At 44.4% G+C, this 24292-nt stretch overlaps 2 protein-coding genes across 5 annotated transcripts in view; one reads left to right on the top strand and one right to left on the bottom strand.

Moving 5' to 3' along the window:
• LOC140196181 (mediator of RNA polymerase II transcription subunit 12-like protein) overlaps positions 1 to 24292 on the top strand; it is a 720072-nt gene that overhangs the window by 256055 nt on the left and 439725 nt on the right. The window lies entirely within an intron of this gene.
• On the bottom strand, positions 6772 to 12686 carry LOC140196183 (P2Y purinoceptor 14-like). The gene is made up of 3 exons (XM_072254958.1): positions 12582 to 12686; positions 11305 to 11394; positions 6772 to 9543 (listed from the first exon to the last, which is right to left on the bottom strand). The coding sequence occupies exons 2-3, from the start codon at positions 11375 to 11377 to the stop codon at positions 8444 to 8446; spliced, it is 1173 nt and encodes a 390-aa protein (XP_072111059.1). The 5' UTR covers positions 11378 to 11394; positions 12582 to 12686; the 3' UTR covers positions 6772 to 8443.

Genomic DNA, 24292 nt, shown 5'->3' with positions numbered 1-24292 from the left:
GTGGCTGCATAACACTTGACAAAGTTAAAAGTAAACTTTATTGTCAAAGTTTATATGTGTCACCATATACAGCCCTGAGAATCATTTTCTTGTAGGCAACTTCAATAAATCTATAGAATAATAACCATAACAGAATCAATGAAAGACTGCTCAACTTGGGTGTTCAACCAGCGTGCAGAAGACAACAAACTGTGCAAAAACAAAAAGAAGGAAATAATAATAATATAAATAAATAAATAAATAAATAAGCAAAAAGTATCGACAACATGAGATGGAGTGGCCTTGAAAGTGAGTCCATTGGTTGTGGAAACATTTCAGTGATGGAGCAAGTGAAGATGAGTGAAGTTTGGTTCAAGTGCCTGATGGCTGAGGAGTAATAACTGTTCCTGAACCTGGTGGTGTGAGTCCTGAGGCTCCTGTACCTTCTTCCTGATGGCAGCAGTGAGAAGAGAGCATGTCCTGGTCATGGGGTTCCCTGATGACGGATACTGCTTTTCTGCGACAGAGCCAGAGATCAGCAACTGGCGCTCAGTTCCTGCCACTTTCTTGTATTGAGCCTGTACGTTCTCCTGTATATTCCTCTTTCCTTCCACATTCCAAAGATGTGTAGGTTAGGGTTAGTAAGTTGTGTGCGACCTGTGTTGGCAGTGGAAACGAGGCGACTCTTGTGGGCTGCCCCCAAACGCATCTGCGGTGATATCGGGTGTCACGTGTAAGAACGTGATTGAACAGAGTTCGGAGCATGCGCAGAAATGACAGAATGGTCTAGAAACTTGTGTGGTGAAGACGTGGTTGCTGTTTGGTGTTGTAAATAAAAGTTCTAGTTCTATTCTTTCAGAATATGGTTTGTTCTTAGTAACCCACCGTATGTATAAAGAACACAACAACATCCTCAGACTTTGTGATTGTTGGACGCAAATGACGCATCTCACTGCATGTTTTGTTGCTTCAATGTGCATGTAACAAAGCTTATCTCCAATATCTTTAAATCTCTTGCTGCTCACTGCATCAGTATAACACTGGTGCGCCAATCTGAACCAACCCTGTGCAGAAGCACCTAGACAGGTTAGGAGAATGAGCAAAGAAGTGCCAGATGGAATATAGTGTGGGAAGTGTGTGGTCATGCACGTCAGTAGAAGAAATAAAGGCACGTACTATTTTCTAAATGGGGAGAAAATTCAAAAATCAGAGGTGCAAAGGGACTTGAGAGTCATTGTGTAGGATTCCCTAAAGGTTGAGTCAGTGGTAAGGAAGGCAAATGCAATGTTAGGATTTATTCCAAGCAGACTAGAATATAAAAGCAAGGATGTAATGCTCAGAATCAGAATCAGGTTTAACATAATAAATCTATAAATTGCAATAAATTTATCTATCATTGAATTAAATAGTGCAAAGAGTAAAAAGAAAGACTGAGTTAGTGTAAACACGAGGAATTCTGGAGATGCTGGAAATTCAAGCAAAACACATCAAAGTTGCTGGTGAACGCAGCAGGCCAGGCAGCATCTCTAAGAAGAGGTACAGTCGACGTTTCGGGCCGAGACCCTTCGTCAGGACTGAGGTAGTGTACGTGCTTTAATTGTCTATTCAAATATCAGATGGCAGAGGGGAAGAAACTGTTCCTAACATGTTAAGTATGTGCCTTCAGGCTCCTATATCACTTTCCTGATGGTAGCAGTAAAAGAGAGCATGTCTTTGGTGATGGGAGTCTGTAATAATGAGAGACTCTTGCTCTGGTAGTTCTTGTGTGTGTGACTCTGCAGATTTTCTCTTGATAGGGAAGGAAATTAACTTTACTTGTGTGGTCTGGTGCGTACAATTCCAGATCCAGAGAAATATAGCTAACACCTTTAGACACAGCACATTGAAGTAACATAATGCATACAACCAGTGAAATGATATTTGATCAGCTGGGATGCATCATGAAATTATGATGATATAATATTTTTAGTAACACCAAGGCAGAAAGGAAGCTGAGGCTATAAGGTCGAGGGGGAGCATCACAGATGTGCAGGATCAAGGGGAAGAGTGCAATGTTTTCTATTGATTTTGGCAATGGAGTTCCATCTTAAATGTGCCATCTTTCAGCTGCAAGTGAACTGCTGATTCCGGGGAAGCTATTTTTCATGGGATGGTTGGCAGATTGTCTGTGGGATGGTTGGGAGTATAACACAAGGGTTAGCTCATAGTAATGAGAGGTAGAATGCCAGAAAGGAGATCTCAGTGTCTACATTTAAATTGCTGTAATCTCTCAACCTCACTTCACTACAGAATTTGTTTGCCGCCACTTATTGAAAATGCCTAGTCAGAACTTGGTAGAAATGTGAAACTCTAGACATGCTTTTAAGCTTAAAGGGGGAACATAGGTTGATAGGTTATTGATTAATTGGGATGTGAAAATTTATGGGGAGAAGGCTGGAGAATGGGGTTGAGGGAAATGGATCAGCCATGATGGAATGGTGGAGGAGACTCGATGGACTGAATGGCCTAATTCTGCTCCTATGTCTTATGGTCTAACATCAAAGGTGGCGTGAGGGACTGGATTTTTTACACAAAGTGTGGTAGGTGGCTAAAATGGTTTACCGGGCCTAATAGTGGGCAGACACATGAATATGGAGAGATCAGGAGGACAATTAATATAAATTGGCATCAAGTTTGGCACAACATTGTGGGCTGAATGACCTTTCAGTGCTGTACTGTTCTGTGTTCTTAAAGGGCTTTTGTGGAGCTGGTGCTAAAGATTAGCCTTATTTGTCCTGTGCACATCGAAACATACAGTGAAGTGTATCATTTTGCATCAATGACCAACACAGTCTGAAGATGTGCTGACATAGATTGGCGGGCCACTTTGCCGAGCAGTTTGGGTTTCCCGTTGGTCACCATTTTCTTTCCATTTCCCATTCCGGTTCCGACATGTTGATCCATGGCCTCCTGTACTGCCATGATGCGGCCACACTCAGTTTGGAGGGGTAACACCTCATGTTCCATTTGGGTAGCCTCCAATCTGACAGCATGAAAATTGATTTCTCCTCCACTTGGGAAACACCTGTGAGGGGGACTTTTCAGAATATGTGCGCTAGTGGTGGAACTGAAAAAAGAACTGAAGAAATAGAGAATCTAGCTATACTTCTAATGCGGCCCCTTCTATACTGGTGATACCCGATGTAGATTGGCACATTTGCTCCATCTGCAACAAGCTGGATTTTCTGGAAGCCACCATTTTAATTCCAATCTCCATTCCCATTCCAAAATTTCGGTTCATGGCTTCCTGTACTGCCACAATGAGATTATTCTCAGGAGGAGAGCACCTCAGATTCCCTCTGGATAGCCTCCAACTCTGACAGCATGAACATCGATTTCTCTAACTTCCAGCAATTTCCCCCTCCCTTTCCCTTTTCTTCCATTTCCTATTCTGGCTCCCTTCTTACCCCTTCTCTTCTCATCACCTGCCTATCACCTCCCCGTGGTGCCCCCTCTTCCTTTCCTTTCTGCCATGCTCCACTCTCCTCTTATCAATTTCTGCCTCTTTCAGCTCCATACATTTTCCACCCATCACCTCCCAGCTTCTCCCTTCATCCCCCTTCCCCCACCCAATTGGCTTAAGGCTGATTTATACTCTGCGTCAACTCGACGCCGTAGGTACGGCGTAGCCACAAACCCTACGCGGTGCCTACACGGATCCCTACGCCGTAGCCTGACACGCACCTCTCCCAAAATGTAACTACGCGTTGCGGCAACGCAGGGTGCAACAGCTGTGATTGGTCCGCTTGGTAGCATGGCTTTTCCTCCTACGCTGCAGTAGCTTCCCATTGGGCGACTGAAGGGAGGGCAGGAACTCTGGCTGCAATGCTTTCCATAAGGCTTTACAGACCTCCGAAAATATGCAGGACACATTTCGCTTTAACAAAAAAAGACGCTCACTTCTTGTTTACCCCGAGCAAGACTACCATGACCATGAAGCCTTGCGCGGGCAGGTGTGTGCGCATGCGTGACGTATCCGAATTGCAGAGCGACGCAGACACACACAATGCACAAGTATAAATGCTGACAACGCGCGTAGGTCACTTGTGTAGGTTATGGCGTCGAGTTGATGCACAAGTATAAATCAGCCTTACATCTATCATCCTCTACCTTGTACCTTTCCCCCCTCCCCCAACCTCCTTCCTCTGGCTTCTCCCTTCCTATCCAGTCCTAATGAAGCCTGAAATGTTGCCTGTTTATTCCTTTCCAGAGATGCTGCCTGCCCTGCTGCATTTGCGCGTGTGTATGTTGCTCAAGATTTCCAGCATCTGCAGAGTATTTTGCATATGTGAGGAGGGGTATGGAGTCTGCAAAATGAGATGGCTGGGTTAAAGGTCCAGATAAAGCTTTGGCAGATGGAGCATAACACTGGGAAATGTGAGGTGATGCCTTTGGTAGGAAGGAGTGGTTTGCACAATGTTATTTAGATGGAGTGTGAAGCACCTTCAATAACTCCAAAAGACTGAGGTTAGGTAAAATACTGAAGGGCTTTTATTCGCTGTACAATACGGCCTCCACGCTGAGTGTCTGCCGCCGGACTGAGGGAGAGGGGCAAGGTGAAACACCTTTTATACCGGACTCTGTGGGAGGAGCCACAGGGGCAGTCAGCAGAGGGGAGTGTCCAGACAGTTAACCCAGTTACAACATATATAGCAACACGCATCAAAGTTGCTGGTGAACGCAGCAGGCTAGGCAGCATCTCTAGGAAGAGGTGCAGTCGACGTTTCAGGCCGAGACCCTTCGTCAGGACTAACTGAAGGAAGAGTGAGGAAGGGATTTGAAAGTTGGAGGGGGAGGGGGAGATCCAAAATGATAGGAGAAGACAGGAGGGGGAGGGATAGAGCCAAGAGCTGGACAGGTGATAGGCAAAAGGGGATACGAGAGGATCATGGGACAGGAGGTCCGGGAAGAAAGACAAGGGGGGGGTGGCCCAGAGGATGGGCAAGAGGTATATTCAGAGGGACAGAGGGAGAAAAAGGAGAGTGAGAGAAAGAAACTGTCCCTCTGAGTTTACCTCTTGCCCATCCTCTGGGTCCCCCCCCCCTTGTCTTTCTTCCCGGACCTCCTGTCCCATGATCCTCTCGTATCCCTTTTTGCCAATCACCTGTCCAGCTCTTGGCTCCATCCCTCCCCCTCCTGTCTTCTCCTATCATTTTGGATCTCCGCCTCCCCCTCCCACTTTCAAATCCCTTACTCACTCTTCCTTCAGTTAATCCTGACGAAGGGTCTCGGCCTGAAACGTCGACTGCACCTCTTCCTACAGATGCTGCCTGGCCTGCTGCGTTCACCAGCAACTTTTATGTGTGTTGCTTGAATTTCCAGCATCTGCAGAATTCCTGTTGTTTACAACATATATACATGGTTTACCATAGAGTGGGATGACAGAACGCTGTTGTACAGAGGGGCATCATGTCTGCAAGCATGTAGCGCAATGATGCTGCAGATTTATCTGATTATGCGCTAGCTACAACTTGCTAACAGGAAATGAACAATGCAGAAAACATTAGGCAAGAGAATAGATCTCTGGTCTGTACTGCATTGAAGATAACACATCAAGGTTGGGGAGTCTTACTACAACACTGCACATAGTGGTGTAACCACATTAGAACTACTTGTAATGTATCAGTTTGTAGGGAAATGCCTGTGAGAGGGGCTTTTCAGAATAGTGGTGAAATTGGGGAAGAAAAAAGAATTGTGAAAAAGCAAATTTAAATATTTCCCACGTGATTATTCTCATCACAACTCTTGCACAATCATAAGAGCAATTCAGTTTTTGTTTCAACACTGAACGCTAGTTCACTGCTTTTCCCTTGGTGTGTTTGCGGCAAGAGGAACAACTTTGCATTTTAATTCAGACACTTTGTGAGGCCATGGTGTCATTTAAAACAAAGAAGATCTTATTTGCATTCACGACTGTCTTTAATTTTGATGCAAGTGCACTGCCGTGGTTGTGGTAATACGATCAGATCAGCAAGCAACCAAAGCAGATAAAATTCTTTGTTAGCTACTTATCCCACCCTTCCCGTTTTCTGCTATTTAAAACATTAACCTGTAATAAACATTTTCATTTTCCAGATATTAATGTAAAGGCTGAAACTGAACTTAGTTTGCCTCTGATATTGCATCAGTTAGATCATTGACCGTAACAAGTAGGAGCAGGATTATGCCATTCAGCCCATTGAATCTGCTTCTCCATGCCATCATGACTGATTTATTTTCCCTCTCAATTGAATTGACTATTTCTTACATCCTTCACGTACATGAGGAGTAAAAATCTTTACGTCATGTCTCTATCTAAATGTGCAATGTGCAATCATAGTAATTTATAATTATTTATAATAAATAGTACAGTCAAGGTAATATAGAGTGCACACAACCCCATTCTCCTGTCTTCTCGCCGTAAACTTTGACACCCACCCTTACTAATTAGAAACCTATCAACCTTTGCTTTAAGTATACCCAATGACTTGGCCCTTCACAGCAGTCTCTGTCAGGAAATTAATTCCACAGATTCACCACCGTCTGGCTAAAGAAATCCCTTCTCATCTCTGTTCTAAAGGGACATCATTCTATTCTGAAGCTGTGCCCTTCTGATCCTAGAGCCCCCAACTATAGAAAACATCTTCTCTAAATCCACTCTCTCTAAGCACAACATAATTATTTGAGAGTACAATGATGTCCAAACACTTTGAAGACTTCAGTCAATTCAAGTTAATAAATAAAGTGAAAAGATGACATTTACAAAAATGCTATACACAGATTTTATTTTCTTTTTCAATTAAATTTGAGATCAGATATTCACTACATGAAGATATTTTGCAAAGAGATTGTGTAAATGGCTATCCTTGCATTTTTTCCACACAGTTTATCTTCAATAATTTCTTACCATTAGATTTTTGTAAAATAAAATGATTCTGTGACTGGAATAAGAGACCAAAATTTTTTCTGAATGAATTACTTCATAAAGGTAACCTCTGAAAATAGCATACAAGATAACGCAAAGTATTAAACATTGTTATTTGTATTGCACATAGGCATTGACATAATTGCTAGATTAATAATTTATAGCACAGTATATAGAACAGTTGAATATAAATTTTATCTTTGCTTTAGACCATAAGGCATAAGAGCCATTTGGCTCAATGAATCTGCTCTGTCATTCCAGGTTGAAGTTGCTGATATACAAAAAAGAGCAGAGGTTATTAATAAAAGTCATTATTTTAAAGTTTCTTTTATGTCTAGTGGCAGCTCGGAGCATCCTTATTACTGTGAAATTTAGGTCAAAAGTATGATGTGTATTGTTTCGTTACAACAGTAGGTGTGGGAGCGGGGACTTGGGGTCAATGTTCTTGTGTTTTTGTTAGTTTTCTTGTGCGGGGAAGGCAACTGGGGGGACAGTGATCTTGTCGCATTTCGTGCAGGGGTGGAACATTGGGGGGTTGACTGCGTTGCTGTTCTTTTTTGTGTGGGGGGAGTGGATTTTCTGTTTCCCTTTGAATGGACTTCCATTGTTTCGTGGCTATCTGGAGAAGAAGAATCTCAGAGTTGTATACTGCATACATCCTTTGATAATAAGTGAACCTTTCAAGGTTCTCAGAGCCAGTTCAGATGGGCAGAAAGACACAAATTTCATTTATCTACTTAAAATTAGCTTTACTAGGACAGAGCAGAGCAATCATTAAAATACTATTCTAGGTTTACGCAGGTCTCTCTCGTTGGAACACACCTCGATCTCAATCCGTAGCACTGTTTATGACTAACCCATCGATGGGTGAGGCCCTGAATAACTACCCCAAGTCTCTAACTGCTGAACTTTTATATTCTTTCCACTGATATGAAATATTGCAGCAAGTGGATCCATAAAGTCGTAGCACCATCTCAAGCCACTGAATCAGAACCAATCATCACTTGTCTGCACTCTTCATGAATTCTACCTTAGTTGTGTTCAACTGACATTCACGTTTCCACGGTTGTTGCCACAGTATTCCCAGAGTAGCATTTAAAACTCCTGCAGCCAGTTCTGTTAACGTTCAAGGCCAAGCTGGTGAGACATTTGACAAGCACAAAGATTAACCCTTTATAAACATGTATGAAGATGAAATAATTTCACATCGAAAGACTTGAGTAAATAGATGTCTTCAAAAAGCATGTTGCTGCCAGAGATTATAGTTGTAATAATTATCACATCTTCCTTTTGTTTGGCTTTCAGACAACATCAGATGATTTTATTCCAGTTTTTTGAGACATTATCTGTCACACTTTCACCAGATGAGGAAGTCTATTTGCATTTCAAAATCAGTCGGTGGATCTGAAGTACTGTGGAACGTTCCGAAGACAAGGGTGTAACTGCAGCCTGTCTTCTTAACTCGTCCTAAAGTGAGCTGCTAAGCTGTCCACGGTAATGTCGAATGGCTGAAAGTGAAACTTATTTTAGGTTTTCGAGGTTTATATTGCAGTCATTCATGCTGTTACCTTGGCTGTTTCCGGCAGAGTCTAGCACAGTTTGTGAGATATTAGCACGCGAGGACTTGTCTCTGTGGGGATCACTGTCGTCCTCTGCGTTTTTATCCAGACCTAACTTTGACCTGAATGCTTTGCAAGATAGAAAGTAGATCACTGGATCCAAGCATGAATTAAGCGTTGCCAGGATTATAGTTGGTTCCTTGATGTTCAAGAACATCTTTTTCCAATAGCAATCAGAAATGATGTTTACCTGTGTCAACATGTAAGGAATCCTGATGATGTGATAAGGAACAAAGCATATTAGGAATACGACAAGCAGAATCAGAATGTTGTTCTTTGCCTTGGCTTGCTTCTTGCTTGAGCTTGGAGTTGGGCTTTTGTCCAGTCGTCTCATAGTTTGGAAGTAGAAGGTGCAAAGGGCTATTAGCACGAATAAAAACAAGACTGTGCCCCCAGTGTGGAGGGTTAAGTGCCAGTGAACTCCAAATCCACTTCTTAGTTCTAGGCAAGACGTTTTTGTATTTGTCTGCGGTCGGCTTTCTCCTTTCAGGAATGTGTAAGACAATCCAAGGGCGAAGAGGGAACACCAGATTCCAACAGAGAGAATTTTTGCGGTTTTGAGTTTTTGGAATGTGTACGCATTAAGCGGCTTCACAATCTTCAGATATCTGTTGGCTGCAATGAGTCCCAGGAAGAGAATGCTTGAATACATATTCAAATAGAAGAGGGATGTTATGAAAGTGCAGTAGAATTTTCTTAGTCTGTAGGGGAACATTACGTTCAATTCAACGATTCTTATTGGCAGAGACAGGAGCAGCAAGAAGTCAGCTATGACCAGGTTCTTCAAATAAACAATGACGCTGTTACTGCTGGGGATGTGACAGAAGTACACATAGAAAGCCAGGCAGTTAAGAATGGTTCCAACTATACAAATGATTGAATATGCACACAGACTAAACATTGGGAACGTTGTGTATGGCAGATGGCAAGTGGAGTTGCCATGAGAGAAGTTTGTCCGTGTGGTAACCTCGATGCTTGCTGTAGGGTCAGCCATTAGCACATCTGAGTATCAAAACAGAATATGTTACTTGAAAGATGTCTCTTCCTTCACTATAATCCTATAACCATCCAGGTTATCTGAATCACTCTAATTCTGGTCCTTTGTTCAATTTGCCATTTAACTTCTTTATTTATTTATTGAGTAGGCCCACTGTGGTCCCTCGATCGGCACTGCCCAGCAACCTCTGATTTAACACTAGCCTAATCATGGGACAATTTACATTGACCAATTAACCTACCAACTTGTATGTCTTTGGAATATGGGAGGAAACCAGAGCACTTAGCGGAAACCCATGCAGTCACAGGGTGAACATGCAAACTCTTTACAGACAGTGGTGGTTACAACCCGTGGCCTGCTTTTACCTGGTGAACCCTATTCTCTGCAGTCGTAGTCATAGACTATGGATACACGCCCTTTGAATACGTAGGCGTTACAGGTGAGACCAGCATGTATTGCCCACCGCTCCTTTTCCCCAGAGACACAAGAGGCTGCAGAGGCTGGAATTTGGATCAACAATGAATCTGCTGGAGGAACTCACTGTGTGAGTTGCATTTGTGGGAGGAAAGGAGTTGTCAATGTTTTAGGCCCGATGCAGGTTTCTGACCCGAAACGTCGACGACTCCTTCCCCCTGATGCTGCTTGAGCTGTTGAATTGCTCCAGCAGATTATTTGTTGTTCTACTTAACGATGCCCTGTGCAGCTTGCTGGGGTATTTGAGAGGGCAGTTCTATGGATCCAGGGTCCATGCACTAGCTAAGCTGGGGAAGGATAATAAATTCTGCCTGTTATGATCAATTGCAGATTAAACAATTTTAACTCATCTTCCAAGAAAGAACAAACCTCCACTTATATCTTATAATTAATATCTTAGGCCTTCACAGCACTTCATAGCTATTGGAATATTCTAGAAGTCTAATGACTCTTACAGTATAAGAAACAAAAGAGCAAGATTGCATGGTTAGTAATTTGTTCAGCACGGGCCATGTTGAACGCCCAAGATCTAGTGTGATGGATTTATGCATTGGGTTGGCTATTGTGCTAATTGGAGTGGCCCATCAAAGTTGCTAGTGAACACAGCAGGCCAGGCAGCATCTGTAGGAAGAGGTGCAGTCGACGTTTCAGGCTGAGACCCTTCGTCCTGAAACGTCGACTGCAGGGTCTCGGCGTGAAACCTCGACTGCACCTCTTCCTACAGATGCTGCCTGGCCTGCTGCATTCACCAGCAACTTTGATGTGTGTTGCTTGAATTTCCAGCATCTGCAGTATTCCTGTTGTTTGGAGTGGTCCATGCTTGCCATAAACTGCTCAAGGATTACTAGTACTTTCTCAATACTTTGTGGGTGCTAGATTAGAGTCGTTGGGTACTATGGCACTGAAGCAGGTCCTTCAGGCCATCTGGGCAATGTTGACCTGGTCTTTGGCCTAGACCCGTCTACCTGCCTATCCCTCCAAAACCCTTCTATTCATGTATCCCACCCAACTCCTCTTAAATGTTGCAGTTGATTGTTAACTGAACTTCCTGCTATCTTCTTGGCTTAAATGAAATTCAGACTTTGTGTGATATAATGTTAAAATATAAAAAAGATGAAAGGCTGACAATAGAGTAACTTATCTATTTGTTCCTCTTCCCCTTTTCTCTTCATTAACTTTATGTTTATCCTCAAGTTCAGGTAGGGTGTTGACACAAAAGTGCTAACTTAGAACAAATTGTACATAAACCAGATATGAAAATCCAGCCCATTCCGATTTCAAGCTCCGCTTACCCAGTCTTTGTGATTGTTCACGTCTTTCTGAAGATCTGTATTTGTTTATTCTGTAAGTGCTTGCTCGTGACATTAATATCAGATTCACATCTTAAGAAAGAGAAGTAGGGAATTATAAGGTTTAGGTTTCAGTGGCGTCTTCTGAACTCTCAATTCTTCACCCTTGTCCCCATGTATCAGTTACTTGTGCTGATTCATTAGTGCCCGTTACTGTTACTACCTACTGAAACCAGGCGTAGTTCACAGTAGGCAAACAAACCATCAGCATATCTTTGGGATGTCTGGGAAACCAGATCGCCTGGTAGAAATGAATGCAGTTATGTGGAAAGCAAACAAAAATCATTCACAGAGCATCTGTGGCTGGGGTTCAATCCAGGTCCCGGAATTCAGCATTCATTTTTATGCCACTTTTTGGGTCAAATCCAGATCCTGGAATTTAGCATTAATTTTTAATGATACTTAGCCAGCAGCATGCTGTTCCCAAAAAAATAATAGATAAAAACGATGATCATGTATTACAGAAACTGTACCTGTAGGTAGGGGACGTACATGCTTTGATATTAAATTTACTTTACTTGAGCTGCTGCAGCTTTCTCAAACTAATTTCTTGTGAATATGATCTCCTGTGCTTAAATACATGGCCATTCCAGAGAAGCACGGGCAGAGCTTGATACAAGTTCAAGTTCAAATTAATTGACATTCAATCATATACATGTATGCCATCAAATAAAACAATGTCCCTCTGGGCCAGGGGTTCCCAACCCTTTGTTTGTTATGTCCTGGACCAATACCATTCAGCAAGGAGTCTATGAGCAAAGGTCCACAACGTAGTACTTATAACTCAAAGCACAACACATTAAGTAAGTAATACCCCAAATAAATTAACAAATAATAAAATATATTCCAGAAGAATGATGTTACACCACAAGTTAAAAAGTAAAAGTATAACGCCGCTGGTACTTCATACGTGATGAGACCTGGGTAGTGACAGGCATTTCAGTAGACCCACAGCCTGGGCGAAGAGCTGTTCCCCATCCAAGCAGTCCTTGTGCTCATGCTATGAGACCTCCTGCCTGATGGTGGGGGGGGGGGCAAAGAAATTGTGGGGTGGATGGGAGGGATCCTTGACAATGCTAAGGGCTCTGTGTATGCAGAGCTCGTGATAAAAATCTCGGATGGTTGGAAGAGAGACCTCATTGATCCCCTTGTTGAGGGTACACTTTGTCTCACTATCATCCTTCTATAGTATTCAACATGGGAAAATAAAAATCACTCACCTGACTGAGAGTCTTTGCCGCCGTCACATTTTCAAATTAGTTGATTGGACTGAATCTGTACTCAGGGAGGAATCGAGCAGCAACGCTAGACTGAATTTGCTTGTGCAATCCAAGGCTTTTTACGTTCTCATGATGATTATGCTCAATTTTCTTGTGCTTTCAACACTTCCTTAAACCGAATATAGCCGAAAGGGAACTAAATAGTCAAATGCAGCAGTTTAGTTTAGCTGAGCTCTAATTCATTACAGCATCGTGACTTAAAGCACCTAGAAAAGAAAACAGATCATCTTAAAGGTCTCTGTGCTTTCAGGATCATTCCTGGATTTTAACCATTTCAAATTTTATTGGACTATATACTGTAGGTAACAGCTTCTGCCTGAGGAGTGACCTGGATCCACTGCTATTTGACTACCATCACAACAGGCGGATGCCATTTCATTGGCTCCTCATTCACCTGGGAACAGCTGGACAGTGAGTACTGCAGGATGCTGTTCATTGACTGTAGCACTGCATTCAACACCATCATTCCCTCATCACTAATCATTAATCTCCAAGACCTTGGCCACAATATCTCCTTGTGCAACTGGATCCTCTGTTTCTTCACTTGCAGACCGCAGATAAATCAGATTAGCAACAGCATCTCTTCCACAATCACTATCAGCACAGGTTTGCCATAAAGCTGTGTGCCTAGCTTCCTGCTTTACTCGCTTTATACTTATGACTGAGGCTAAGTACAGCTCCAATAACATATGCTAGTTATGCTGATATTGGCTGAATTAAAGGTTGGTGACAACTCAGCATGCAGAGGGATACTGAAAATCTGGCTGAATCTACAAAAGCCTCTCACTCGAAGTCAGCAAAGCCAAAGAGCTGGTTATTGACTATGAGAGAAGGAGGAAACTGGAGGTCCATGAGCCAGTCCTCATCAGGGGATCATAGATGAAGAGGGTCAGCAAAATTAAATTCCTCAGCATTATCATTTCAAATGATCTGTTCTTTGACCAGCACACAAATGCCATTACAAAGAAGGCACGGCTGAACCTCTGGAAGACTCAGCACGTCAACTTAAATTTTGACAAGCTTCTACAGATGCACAGTGGAGAGTATATTGACTGCATGCGTGCCTGGTATGGAAACACAGTGCCCTTTAATGGAAAACCTACAAAAGGCAGTGGACACAGCCCAGTCCATCATGGCTAAAGCCCACCCACCATTAAGTACTGTTGCAGGAAAGCAGCATCCATTATCAAGGACCCCCACCATCCAGGTCATGTTCCTTTCTTGCTGCAGACATCTGGAAGGAGATACATCACGAGGTTCAGGAACAAATATTACTCCTCAGTGATCAGGCTCCTGAACCAGAGTGGATAACTTCACCCACCTCATCACTGAACTGATTCCACAGCCTGTGGACTCACTTTCAAGGACTCTACAACTCCTATTCTTATTATAGTGAAACCCCGATCTTACGCGCCCCGATTTGATGCGAATTCGGATATAACGTGATGAGTCATTGGACTCCATGTCCATGTCAATCCATACTCCCCCTTCTCCAACCTTGTATCCCTTTTGCCAATCAACTTCCCAGCTCTTGGCTTCATCCTTCCCCTTCCTGTCTTCTCCTATCATTTTGGGTCTCTCCCTCCCCATCCCCCTTTCAAATCTCTTACTATCGCTTTCTTCTGTTAGTCCTGACGGACGCCGAGATCATCCGTAATGTAAGTATAGCTCCAGTGGAGGCAAGTGTACCGGTTCTCGAGCCACAAGAAGATGGTAATGAACAGCCTCCACCCCCACTCCCAAAAGTGTCTGCAGCCATTAAACACCTCGAGGCTAGCCTCTATTGGCTGGAGACCCAGGAGGTGGACCTCATCGAAAACCTCCAACTCAGAAGCATTCTAGGTTTCACTCGCAGCCAGTGACATGCTACGTTCAAGCAAGTAACACTCGATCACTTTTTTAAGAAATAAGCTGTAAATGATGGTTGCTCATATTCTTGAATGTTTTTATTTGTTGTTTTGTGTGTACGGGGTCTTTCTTTTGTTACATTTAAAATGGCGATTTTTGTTATGTTAATCTGTGGAATGCGGCTTTGTTGTGTTTTAACGCTGCAGAGAGTTTGCGCTAGCAGTTTATTGTGGTTTAGAGGGTGATAAGAAAGTGCTATTAACCAATTGGGATAGTTGTTATGGTTTTGGTGTATTTGAAGATACTGTATGCGCGGGGTTTTGGGGGAGAAGGGGGAGACCGAGACAGAGGATGGACCAGGTGCTGTGAGTCCGCTAACGGGGTCGGACCCCGAGCGGGACGTTCGGCGAGGAGACGGAGACGGAGACGGACTCGTGTGGAGCGTCTGGTCGACCACCGTTGTTGGTCCCAGGCGGCCGGTCGAGGTGGTCCGAGGGGTCACAGGGTGAAGAAGAAGGTCCTTGAGCTCCAACGGTTTTGTGCACGAAGAGATTGAACTTTGATAAGTGTGGCGCCTTTTATTTTCCTTTTATATTTTATTCTCTTTTAATTATATAGTTCCAGTAATATCTATAAACTGTAAATCATTTAATTGCATCTGGTGTATTGTCTGTTATTTGGGCGGGGTGGGGTACCTCACACAGCATCCACACAAACGAATTACCCAATTTGGCGGGGCCGAGGCTGTTTCCCTAGACGACAGTGAGCCGAGCGACCCTGAGGGTGGCCAGGGGGGCTACATTGTGGGGGCTTTGTCCGGGATGCTTGAGTCTGTTGGTATGCTGTGTGGGTGCCCTGTTTAAATCTGTAATGTGTGTCCCTGTGGGTTATTTGCTGTTGATTGCTGTATGCGTGGTGGGTGAAGTCTGTTCGAGTGCAGAGTAGCATTGACGAGTTAGAGGTGGCACTCGGGGCTGTCCATGCAGTTGGGAGAGAGAGGAAAGAGTGGTCTGATTTGGAGGTAGAGTCTGCGAATAAATGTTCTAGCTCTGACAGGCTCCGCCTGGCGTTTGGGATAGTTTCCACCCCAAGAGGGGCGGAGCGGATCTCTGTTGTCAGATGAGTGGCAGTGCTTGGTTGAGGGAGAGCGACAGGGATTGGTTGAAAGTTTGAGTAGGCGGGCTGGTGACGGTCTTAGAGCTGTCAGGTTCACTTACACCATAGTGACAGCTGTCAGTTATTTGAAAGAGGGGGGGAAAGTTTTCAGTGTGCCTCCTCTGGCGAGGAGGGCGGCTAAATTGCTTGTAGTGCCAGGGGGATCATTTCAGGGGATCAGTTCTTCAGCTGATCAGAGAGGTGTCGGGAAACTTAGTGGAGGCCCAGTGGGGGAACGGCCTGCGGTCTCTGGGGAAGCACGTTCCTAGCAATGTACCACTGAACTTCCGCAAGGAAAAGACCCTATTCCTGAAGGCTTAGAGGGACCATGCCCCAGGGTGACGTTATGGATAGAGGGAAGCGATTCTAAAGCCATCCTTCACCCCGGGGCACAGGTCAAGTTGTTGGACAGTTCGTTTTACAACCGGTGTCTGAAGCATTTACCCTTGACAACTGCAAGGGCACCGGAGACTTTGGGTACTAGTGGCAGTAGTTATCCAGAAGACGATGATTGGTTAATGACCCTGGAGTTCATGGAGGCATTGTCTGGGCACCCAGCGTGTCGAGTTGCTTCTGAGGACGTGTGTAGCAGCCTTGAGCCGGTACCGAATTTAAACGAGACCCAGCGGTGGTACGGCTTGGGGAAAGTAGCTGAGGGTGAGACCCTCTTAGTAGATGCTCCGAACCACCACGAGGGAGGGGAGTTGACCGCTGAAGACACCTCAGTGAGAGAGAGGTCGCGGCAACTGGACCCTGGCGGCGTGGAAGATGAAGGCAGCGTGTGTGTGGATGATGCGACGTGGTTTAATGTGCTGCATCTGAGGGGTGGATGTTGCCAGATCCTGAGGAGTGCGGCTGTTGATCCGAAGATGGCTTTTATTAGTTCCCTAGGATTCTTCCGATCCGAAAAGATGCCCAAGGGCATATCCGGAGCCCCTGCATCCTTCCCGCGGGGCATGAGGAAAACCGTGGGGGAAGTGAAGGTGTGTGGAGTTTTGACGTATGTGGATGACCGCCTAGAGCTTGGATTCGCCTTGGGGGACTATGAGGCGAGGCGAGTGGCTGAGCCCGGGCGACCGAAGCGAAGTGTCAAATGTGGAGGAGTTTTTGGCCGGAGGAGTTTGGTGCAATGTGAGGAAAATGACCCGACATACCAATTGAACTTCCTGGTGTTGGGACAGACGGTGGTGGACCGGGGGATGGAAACCCAGGTCGTCAATCTGAATGAGACACAGGGAAGAGAGGGGATTTGCACCGCACTGCGGTCATATACTGACAAATTAATCCAGCGAGAAGAAACAATGACCCACCTTCGAAGGTATCAGCAGAAACTCAAGACGTACATTCAGAACAGATTGGAAGATTTACAAGTTGGGGAAGATCAAGGAAGTGTTCTGACTAAGGTCAACAGAAAACCGAGAGCCCAGGGAGGGGAGTTTGACTACACTCCCGAGGAGGTAAAGAAATGGAGGACAGATCTCGGAAAAGGGAGGCGGACGCTTGAAAGGAACCTGAAGGTGACAATCGTGAGTTTAAATGAAGTGGAAAAACTGAAGGTTGACCTGGAAGACGTCCTCAGGAAGAAATAACCGGAGGCTGAACATTCCTTAACTGCTGCTTTTCAAGTCAGGGTGGAAGAAGCTGGTGGGGTAACTGCGTCCCAGATTGAGATGGCCAGGAACCCTGAGTCAGAACTGCTGAGGCTGTGGCGAGAGTTGAAGGAGTCCCCGAAGAAGCTGACGTCTCGACTGCAGGAGGCTGAAGGGGTAGCCCCAGCTAAATGTTTCAGTTTGGAGAAACTCAAACAGCAGCTACCGATCGAAGGAATGAGGAAGAATACGGATTCGAAGGATGATGTGCTGCACATGTGGTACATGCTGCCTTTCGCTAACTTCCCCGTGATTGAGGAAGAGACCTTTGGCCCTTCTCCCACTGAGTCAGGTGTAGTGGGGAGGGCTAGCTGTGGGCAGTCTGAGTTACGGCAGGATCAGGAAGGAGGAGAGGCGGGGCCGCGGCCACGGGACGGGGGGCTCCGAGCTGTAGTGGTGGCCTGAGTGAGAGAGGAGTTGGCAAGCAGGCCCGAGGTATCCCTAGTAGTGTCTGAGCCTTGTGGGTTTAGGTGAGGGGGTACGGAGGTCTCAGAGGGTTAAGAAGCTCCCAGATAGGTTGGCCTATTTAGCGCCCGTGGGACGGGAGTAAGGTCTACTGTTTGGGGAGCACTGTCACTGTGTGTATCTGTGTATGTGTGTGTTGTGTGTCTGTAGGACTGGGTGGCGAGTTATTTAGAAGTCATGAGGACATGACTTTTTTAGGTGGGGGGAGAGTGTACGGGGTCTTTCTTTTGTTACATTTAAAATGGCGATTTTTGTTATGTTAATCTGTGGAATGCGGCTTTGTTGTGTTTTAACGCTGCAGAGAGTTTGCGCTAGCAGTTTGTTGTGGTTTAGAGGGTGATAAGAAAGTGCTATTAACCAATTGGGATAGTTGTTATGGTTTTGGTGTATTTGAAGATACTGTATGCGCGGGGTTTTGGGGGAGAAGGGGGAGACCGAGACAGAGGATGGACCAGGTGCTGTGAGTCCGCTAACGGGGTCGGACCCCGAGCGGGACGTTCGGCGAGGAGACGGAGACGGAGACGGACTCGTGTGGAGCGTCTGGTCGACCACCGTTGTTGGTCCCAGGCGGCCGGTCGAGGTGGTCCGAGGGGTCACAGGGTGAAGAAGAAGGTCCTTGAGCTCCAACGGTTTTGTGCACGAAGAGATTGAACTTTGATAAGTGTGGCGCCTTTTATTTTCCTTTTATATTTTATTCTCTTTTAATTATATAGTTCCAGTAATATCTATAAACTGTAAATCATTTAATTGCATCTGGTGTATTGTCTGTTATTTGGGCGGGGTGGGGTACCTCACACAGCATCCACACAAACGAATTACCCAGTTTGGCGGGGCTGAGGCTGTTTCCCTAGACGACAGTGAGCCGAGCGACCCTGAGGGTGGCCAGGGGGGCTACATGTGTATTAAAAAGCTTTAAAAATTAATTTGTGTTTTAATTTCTACAGTAACGACAACCCTGATTTAGTGCGACCCCGCTTTTTTTGTGATGACATTTTATGGACCCAAACGATCGCGTTATAATGGGGTTTCACTATTATTTATTACTTATTTATCTATAATTTTGTTTTATCTTTTTGTATTTGCACGATTTGTTGTCTGCTTTTTGCAAATTGGTTGTTAGTCTTTTTTTTGTGTGCAGTTTTTATTGAGTCTATTGTATTTGTTTGTATTTACTGTGAATGCCCACAAGGAAATGAATCTCAAGGTGGTATATGGTGACAGATATCTATTTTGATAACAAATTTACTTTGAACGTTGATAAGGTGGATGGGTTGGACTGTGTACAAAAGTGTCGATGCGATCTATGCCAGAATGCAAGAGGAAACAATGAGGCCCACACAGAGATTTTGTCTTCACTAGCTGCAGCTGAGGTACCAGAAGACTGCAGCTGTTAATGTTGTCCCACTTAGAGTCAAAGAAAATTACAACACTGAAACAGGCCCTTTTACCCATCCAGTCAATGCTAACCCATTTAAACTCCCGAGCTCCAATGACCTGCACCCAAACAGGTCAATGAGAAATGCAGTAGGCCAGGTTACAACAAGCTGATCATTGGTGGTGAAGTTATGGCAGAAAATTCACATGGACAGGATATATGTTAATTTGGAAAGGCAGGGTTTGATTAAGGGTAGTTAATCCCACTCACCCACTCACTCATGCACGTACACACACTGAGTTTCTGAGAATGCTCGGACTCTTTCTCCATATTGAACAGTCATGGGCCAAGAATTCCCCTGGGTGTTGTCCATGGTATATGGGGCTACTGTATGACTTAGTCACTATTTCCTCTATCTATCTTTTGCCATGGCAGGGTTTGGAAGAGAGTATCTGCTATGGGAGTTTGGGCTTATGCATGTGACTAATATGACCTCCTGAGTGAGCAGTGTGAGTGGGAGTGAGGCCTCAAAGCTGAGAGTGAGGTTTTCACTCCTCACCTGGAAACTGAAGTACTGAAGTGTTGAGAGACACACACACACACACACACACACACACATACTCACTCTCTCTCTCTCTCTCTCTCTCTCTCTATCTCTCTCTCTTCCCCCCCCCCCCCCCCCCCAGAAGATCAGGATTTGATCTTCAGTATTGACCCAGGACTCGCCAGTGATGATGAATGAGGACATTGGATGAGGACTGCGAACACTAGGCCTTGAACTTTGGTCTTGCTGACTTGCCTACTTAGGGAGTCAGTGGCCCACTGTTTCTCCTGCCCACGCGGAACTCTGATCTTGGAATTTGCTGACTTTGCGCTGACTTGGGTCCTTGCCAGTATGCTGTCCCAAAATCTGACCACCGATGTCTATCATCACTCATCCACATTGCTGGCCATTGAACACAGAACTCGAGTGATGTGGACGCCTAGACTCAGACCTGATCTAAAAACTCCTCCAAATCCCTGTCGTGAAACCCTATACTGACCCCTAACTTTCCTCTGTGTCCTCAAAAACCATCCATACAAACCTAAAAACACAACTGAGTTAAAGTTCAAAGTAAATTTATTATCAAAGTATGTACAAAGATTGCTGAGCCTCTGGCTAGGATCTATATGTTCTCGTTGTCCATAGGAATAGTTCCGGAGGATTGGAGGGAGGCGAATGTTGTTCCCCTGTTCAAAAAAGGTAGTAGGGATAGTCTGGGTAATTATAGACCAGTGAGCCTTACGTCTGTGGTGGGAAAGCTGTTGGAAAAGATTCTTAGAGATAGGATCTATGGGCATTTCGAGAATCATGGTCTGATCAGGGACAGTCAGCATGGCTTTGTGAAGGGCAGATCATGTCTAACAAGCCTGATAGAGTTCTTTGAAGAGGTGACCAGGCATATAGATGAGGGTAGTGCAGTGGATGTGATCTATATGGATTTTAGTAAGGCATTTGACAAGGTTCCACACGGTAGGCTTATTCATAAAGTCAGAAGGCATGGGATCCAGGGAAGTTTGGCCAGGTGGATTCAGAATTGGCTTGCCTGCAGAAGACAGAGGGTGGTGGTGGAGGGAGTACATTCAGATTGGAGGATTGTGACTAGTGGTGTCCCACAAGGATCTGATCTGCGTCCTCTACTTTTTGTGATTTTTATTAACGACCTGGATGTGGGGGTAGAAGGATGGGTTGGCAAGTGTGCAGATGACACAAAGGTTGGTGGTGTTGCAGACAGTGTAGGGGATTGTTGAAGATTGCAGAGAGACATTGATAGGATGCAGAAGTGGGCTGAGAAGTGGCAGATGGAGTTCAACCCGGAGAAGTGTGAGGTGGTACACTTTGGAAGGACAAACTCCAAGGCAGAGTACAAAATATATGGCAGGATACTTCATAATGTGGAGGAGCAGAGGGATCTGGGGGTACATGTCCACAGATCCCTGAAAGTTGCCTCACAGGTGGATAGAGTAGTTAAGAAAGTTTATGGGGTGTTAGCTTTCATAAGTCGAGGGATAGAGTTTAAGAGTCGCAATGTAATGATGCAGCTCTATAAAACTCTGGTTAGGCCACGCCTGGAGTACTGTGTCCAGTTCTGGTCGCCTCACTATAGGAAGGATGTGGAAGCATTGGAAAGGGTACCGAGGAGATTTACCAGGATGTTGCCTGGTTTAGAGAGTATGCATTATGATCAGAGATTAAGGGAGCTAGGGCTTTACTCTTTGGAGAGAAGGAGGATGAGAGGAGACATGATAGAGGTGTACAAGATAATAAGAGGAATAGATAGAGTGGACAGCCAGCGCCTCCACCCCAGGGCACCACTGCTCAATACAAGGGGACATGGCTTTAAGGTAAGGGGTGGGAAGTTCAAGGGGGATATTAGAGGAAGGTTTTTTTCTCAGAGAATGGTTGGTGTGTAGAATGCACTGCCTGAGTCAGTGGTGGAGGCAGATACACTAGTGAAGTTTAAGAGACTACTAGACAGGTATATGGAGGAATTTAAGGTGGGGGGGTGTATATGGGAGGCAGGGTTTGAGGGTCGGCACAACATTGTGGGCCGAAGGGTCTGTAATGTGCTGTACTGTTCTATGTTCTATGTATATGTCACCATATACAACCCTGAGATTCATTTTCTTGTGGGCATACTCAGTAAATCCATACTAGAATAATAACCATAATAGAATTAATGAAAGACCACACCAACTTGGGCATTCAACCAGTGTACAAAAGACCACAAACTCTGCAAATACAAAAATAAATAAGAAAGAAATATTGAGAACATGAGATGAAGAGTCCTTGAAAGTAAGTTCATAGGTTATGGGAACAGGTCAGAAATGGTGCAAGTGAGGTTATCCACTTCGGTTCAAGAGCCTGATGGTTGAGGAGTAAGAACTGTTCCTGTTCCTGGTGGTGTGAGTCCTGGGTCTCCTGCACCTTCAGTTGGGGTCCCTGATAATGGATGCAGCTTTCTTGTGAAAGCTGCATCTACATGATCTACGCATCATGTAGATATGCTCAATGGTGGGAGGGCTTTACCTGTGATGGACTGGGCCGTATCCACTACTATTGTAGTAGTTTCCATTCAAGGGTGTTTCCATATCAGGCTGCGATGCAGTCAATCAGTTTACTCTCCACACATTTATAGAAATTTGTCAAAGCTTTAGATGTCATGGTGAATCTTCGAAACTCCTAAGGAAGTAGAAGCACTACTGTACTTTCCTCATAATGGCACTTACGTGCTGGGCCCGGGACAGGTCCTCTGAAATAATGACACCCAGGAATTCAAAGTTGCTGACGCTGTCTGCCTCTGATCCTCTGATGAGGACTGGCTCCTGGACCTCAGGTTTCTTCTTCCTGAAGTCAATAATCAGCTGATATTGAATGAAAGGTGGTTGTTGTGGGACCACTCAGCCAGATTTTCAATCTCCCCCCATATATACTGATTTGCCACCACTTTTGATTCGGCCTATGACAGTGGGATCATCAACAAACTTAATTATGGAATTGGATCTGTTCTTAGCCACACAGTCATAAGTGTAAAGTGAGTAGAGCAGGGGGCTAAGCACACAGCCTTGTGGTGCCCCTATGCTGATGGAGATGTGGAGGAGGTGTTGTTGCCAATCCAAACTGACTGGGGTCTGCAATGAGGAAATTGAGGATCCAATTGTACAAGGAGGCATTGAGGCTGATGTCTTGGAGCTTATTGATTTGTCTTGAGGTGATAATGGTATTGAATGCTGAACTGTAGGGCTGTGGTTGATAAAGAGCATCCTGATATATGCATCTTTCCTGTCCAGATGTTCCAGCATTGCATCAAGAGCCAATGAGATGGCATCTGCTGTGGACCTGTTGCTCTGGTAGGCAAATTGGAGCAGATTCTGCCCGAGAAGGAGCTGATATGTTCCACCCCTCTCTGAAATTCATTCATTCTTGTGAAGTTCGGAGAGCTTGGAATGAACCTTTGCTTGTTCATCAATTGATATCAGTGGTTCAGATTTATCTTTGAAGGGTTTCAGTTTAATCCAGGGTATCAAATGAGAGAACCTTAAGCAATCGGGCTCCTGAGCCAGTGTGGATAACTTCACCCTCCCCAGCTCTGAAATGAATGTGACAACTGCTGATTGGTCAAAGTAAATTTATTATCAGAGTACGTATCTGTCTCCATTTTCTTGCAGGCATTTACAGGAAAATAAAGAAATACAAAAGAACTTACATAAAACTATACATAACCATCCAAAGACAGACAGGCAAACAATTGGCAGAAGAAGACAAATTGTGCAAATAAAATAATAAGTAAACAATGCAGCAATCAGGATTTGTAGAGTCATTGAAAGACTGTCTGTAGGTTGTGGAATTACCTAGGTCGTGCTGAGTGAAGTCATCTACACTGATTCAGGAGCTTGATGGTTTTAGGGTAAAATCTGTTCCTGAACCTGGTGGTGTGGGACCTAACACTGCTGTGTCTCCTCACCAATCGGTTTCAAGTGGATAGAGAAGTGGAAAATAAAATTGATGAATAATATCAGATAAAGGCATAAAAAATAAGGAAGCGAAGATTAAAAGGGCACTTAGTGTATATCACAGATTAGGAGGTAAGTAAGGTGCCAACCTATAAAGTAGGAGAAAATGTTGGGCTAAATATAGACAAGAAAAGTCTTTCCTTCAACTTTCAGAAATGAAAGTGAAATGAGATGAACAATCTAAATTGTATGTTTAAGCATAGAGATTCTGCAAATGCTGGAAATCTTGAGTAAAAATGTTCTCAGAAATGAGAACTCAGAAAATGCCAAGTTCCTCCAGCATTTTGTGTGCAATTGCATGTTTCTTTTTAATTTTTCCAGGATTATATCACTTTAATAGCCTGTGGTGGAAGGTGAAAAGGTGTGTAGAAGCAATCAAAAAATTATTGTGGTTTTAGAGTGATTTCTCTGAGCGCTTAGAACATTGACAGGAAATAATTTGAATACATTTGATGTTGTGAAAAGATTCTTTGGAATAGTGTGAAGGAACACTACAGCAAAGAAAAAACATATCCAGTCTATGCCAACCTGGTCTTCTGCCAAGTCCTATCTAACTGTACCTGGATCATATTCCTTCAAGCCTCTCTAATCCATGTACCTGTCCA

Source organism: Mobula birostris, chromosome 4 (assembly GCF_030028105.1).
Source record: "Mobula birostris isolate sMobBir1 chromosome 4, sMobBir1.hap1, whole genome shotgun sequence".
NCBI lineage: Eukaryota > Metazoa > Chordata > Chondrichthyes > Myliobatiformes > Myliobatidae > Mobula > Mobula birostris.
Note: the sequence above shows the minus strand (reverse complement) of the source record. Positions and strands in the feature narration are given on the sequence as shown.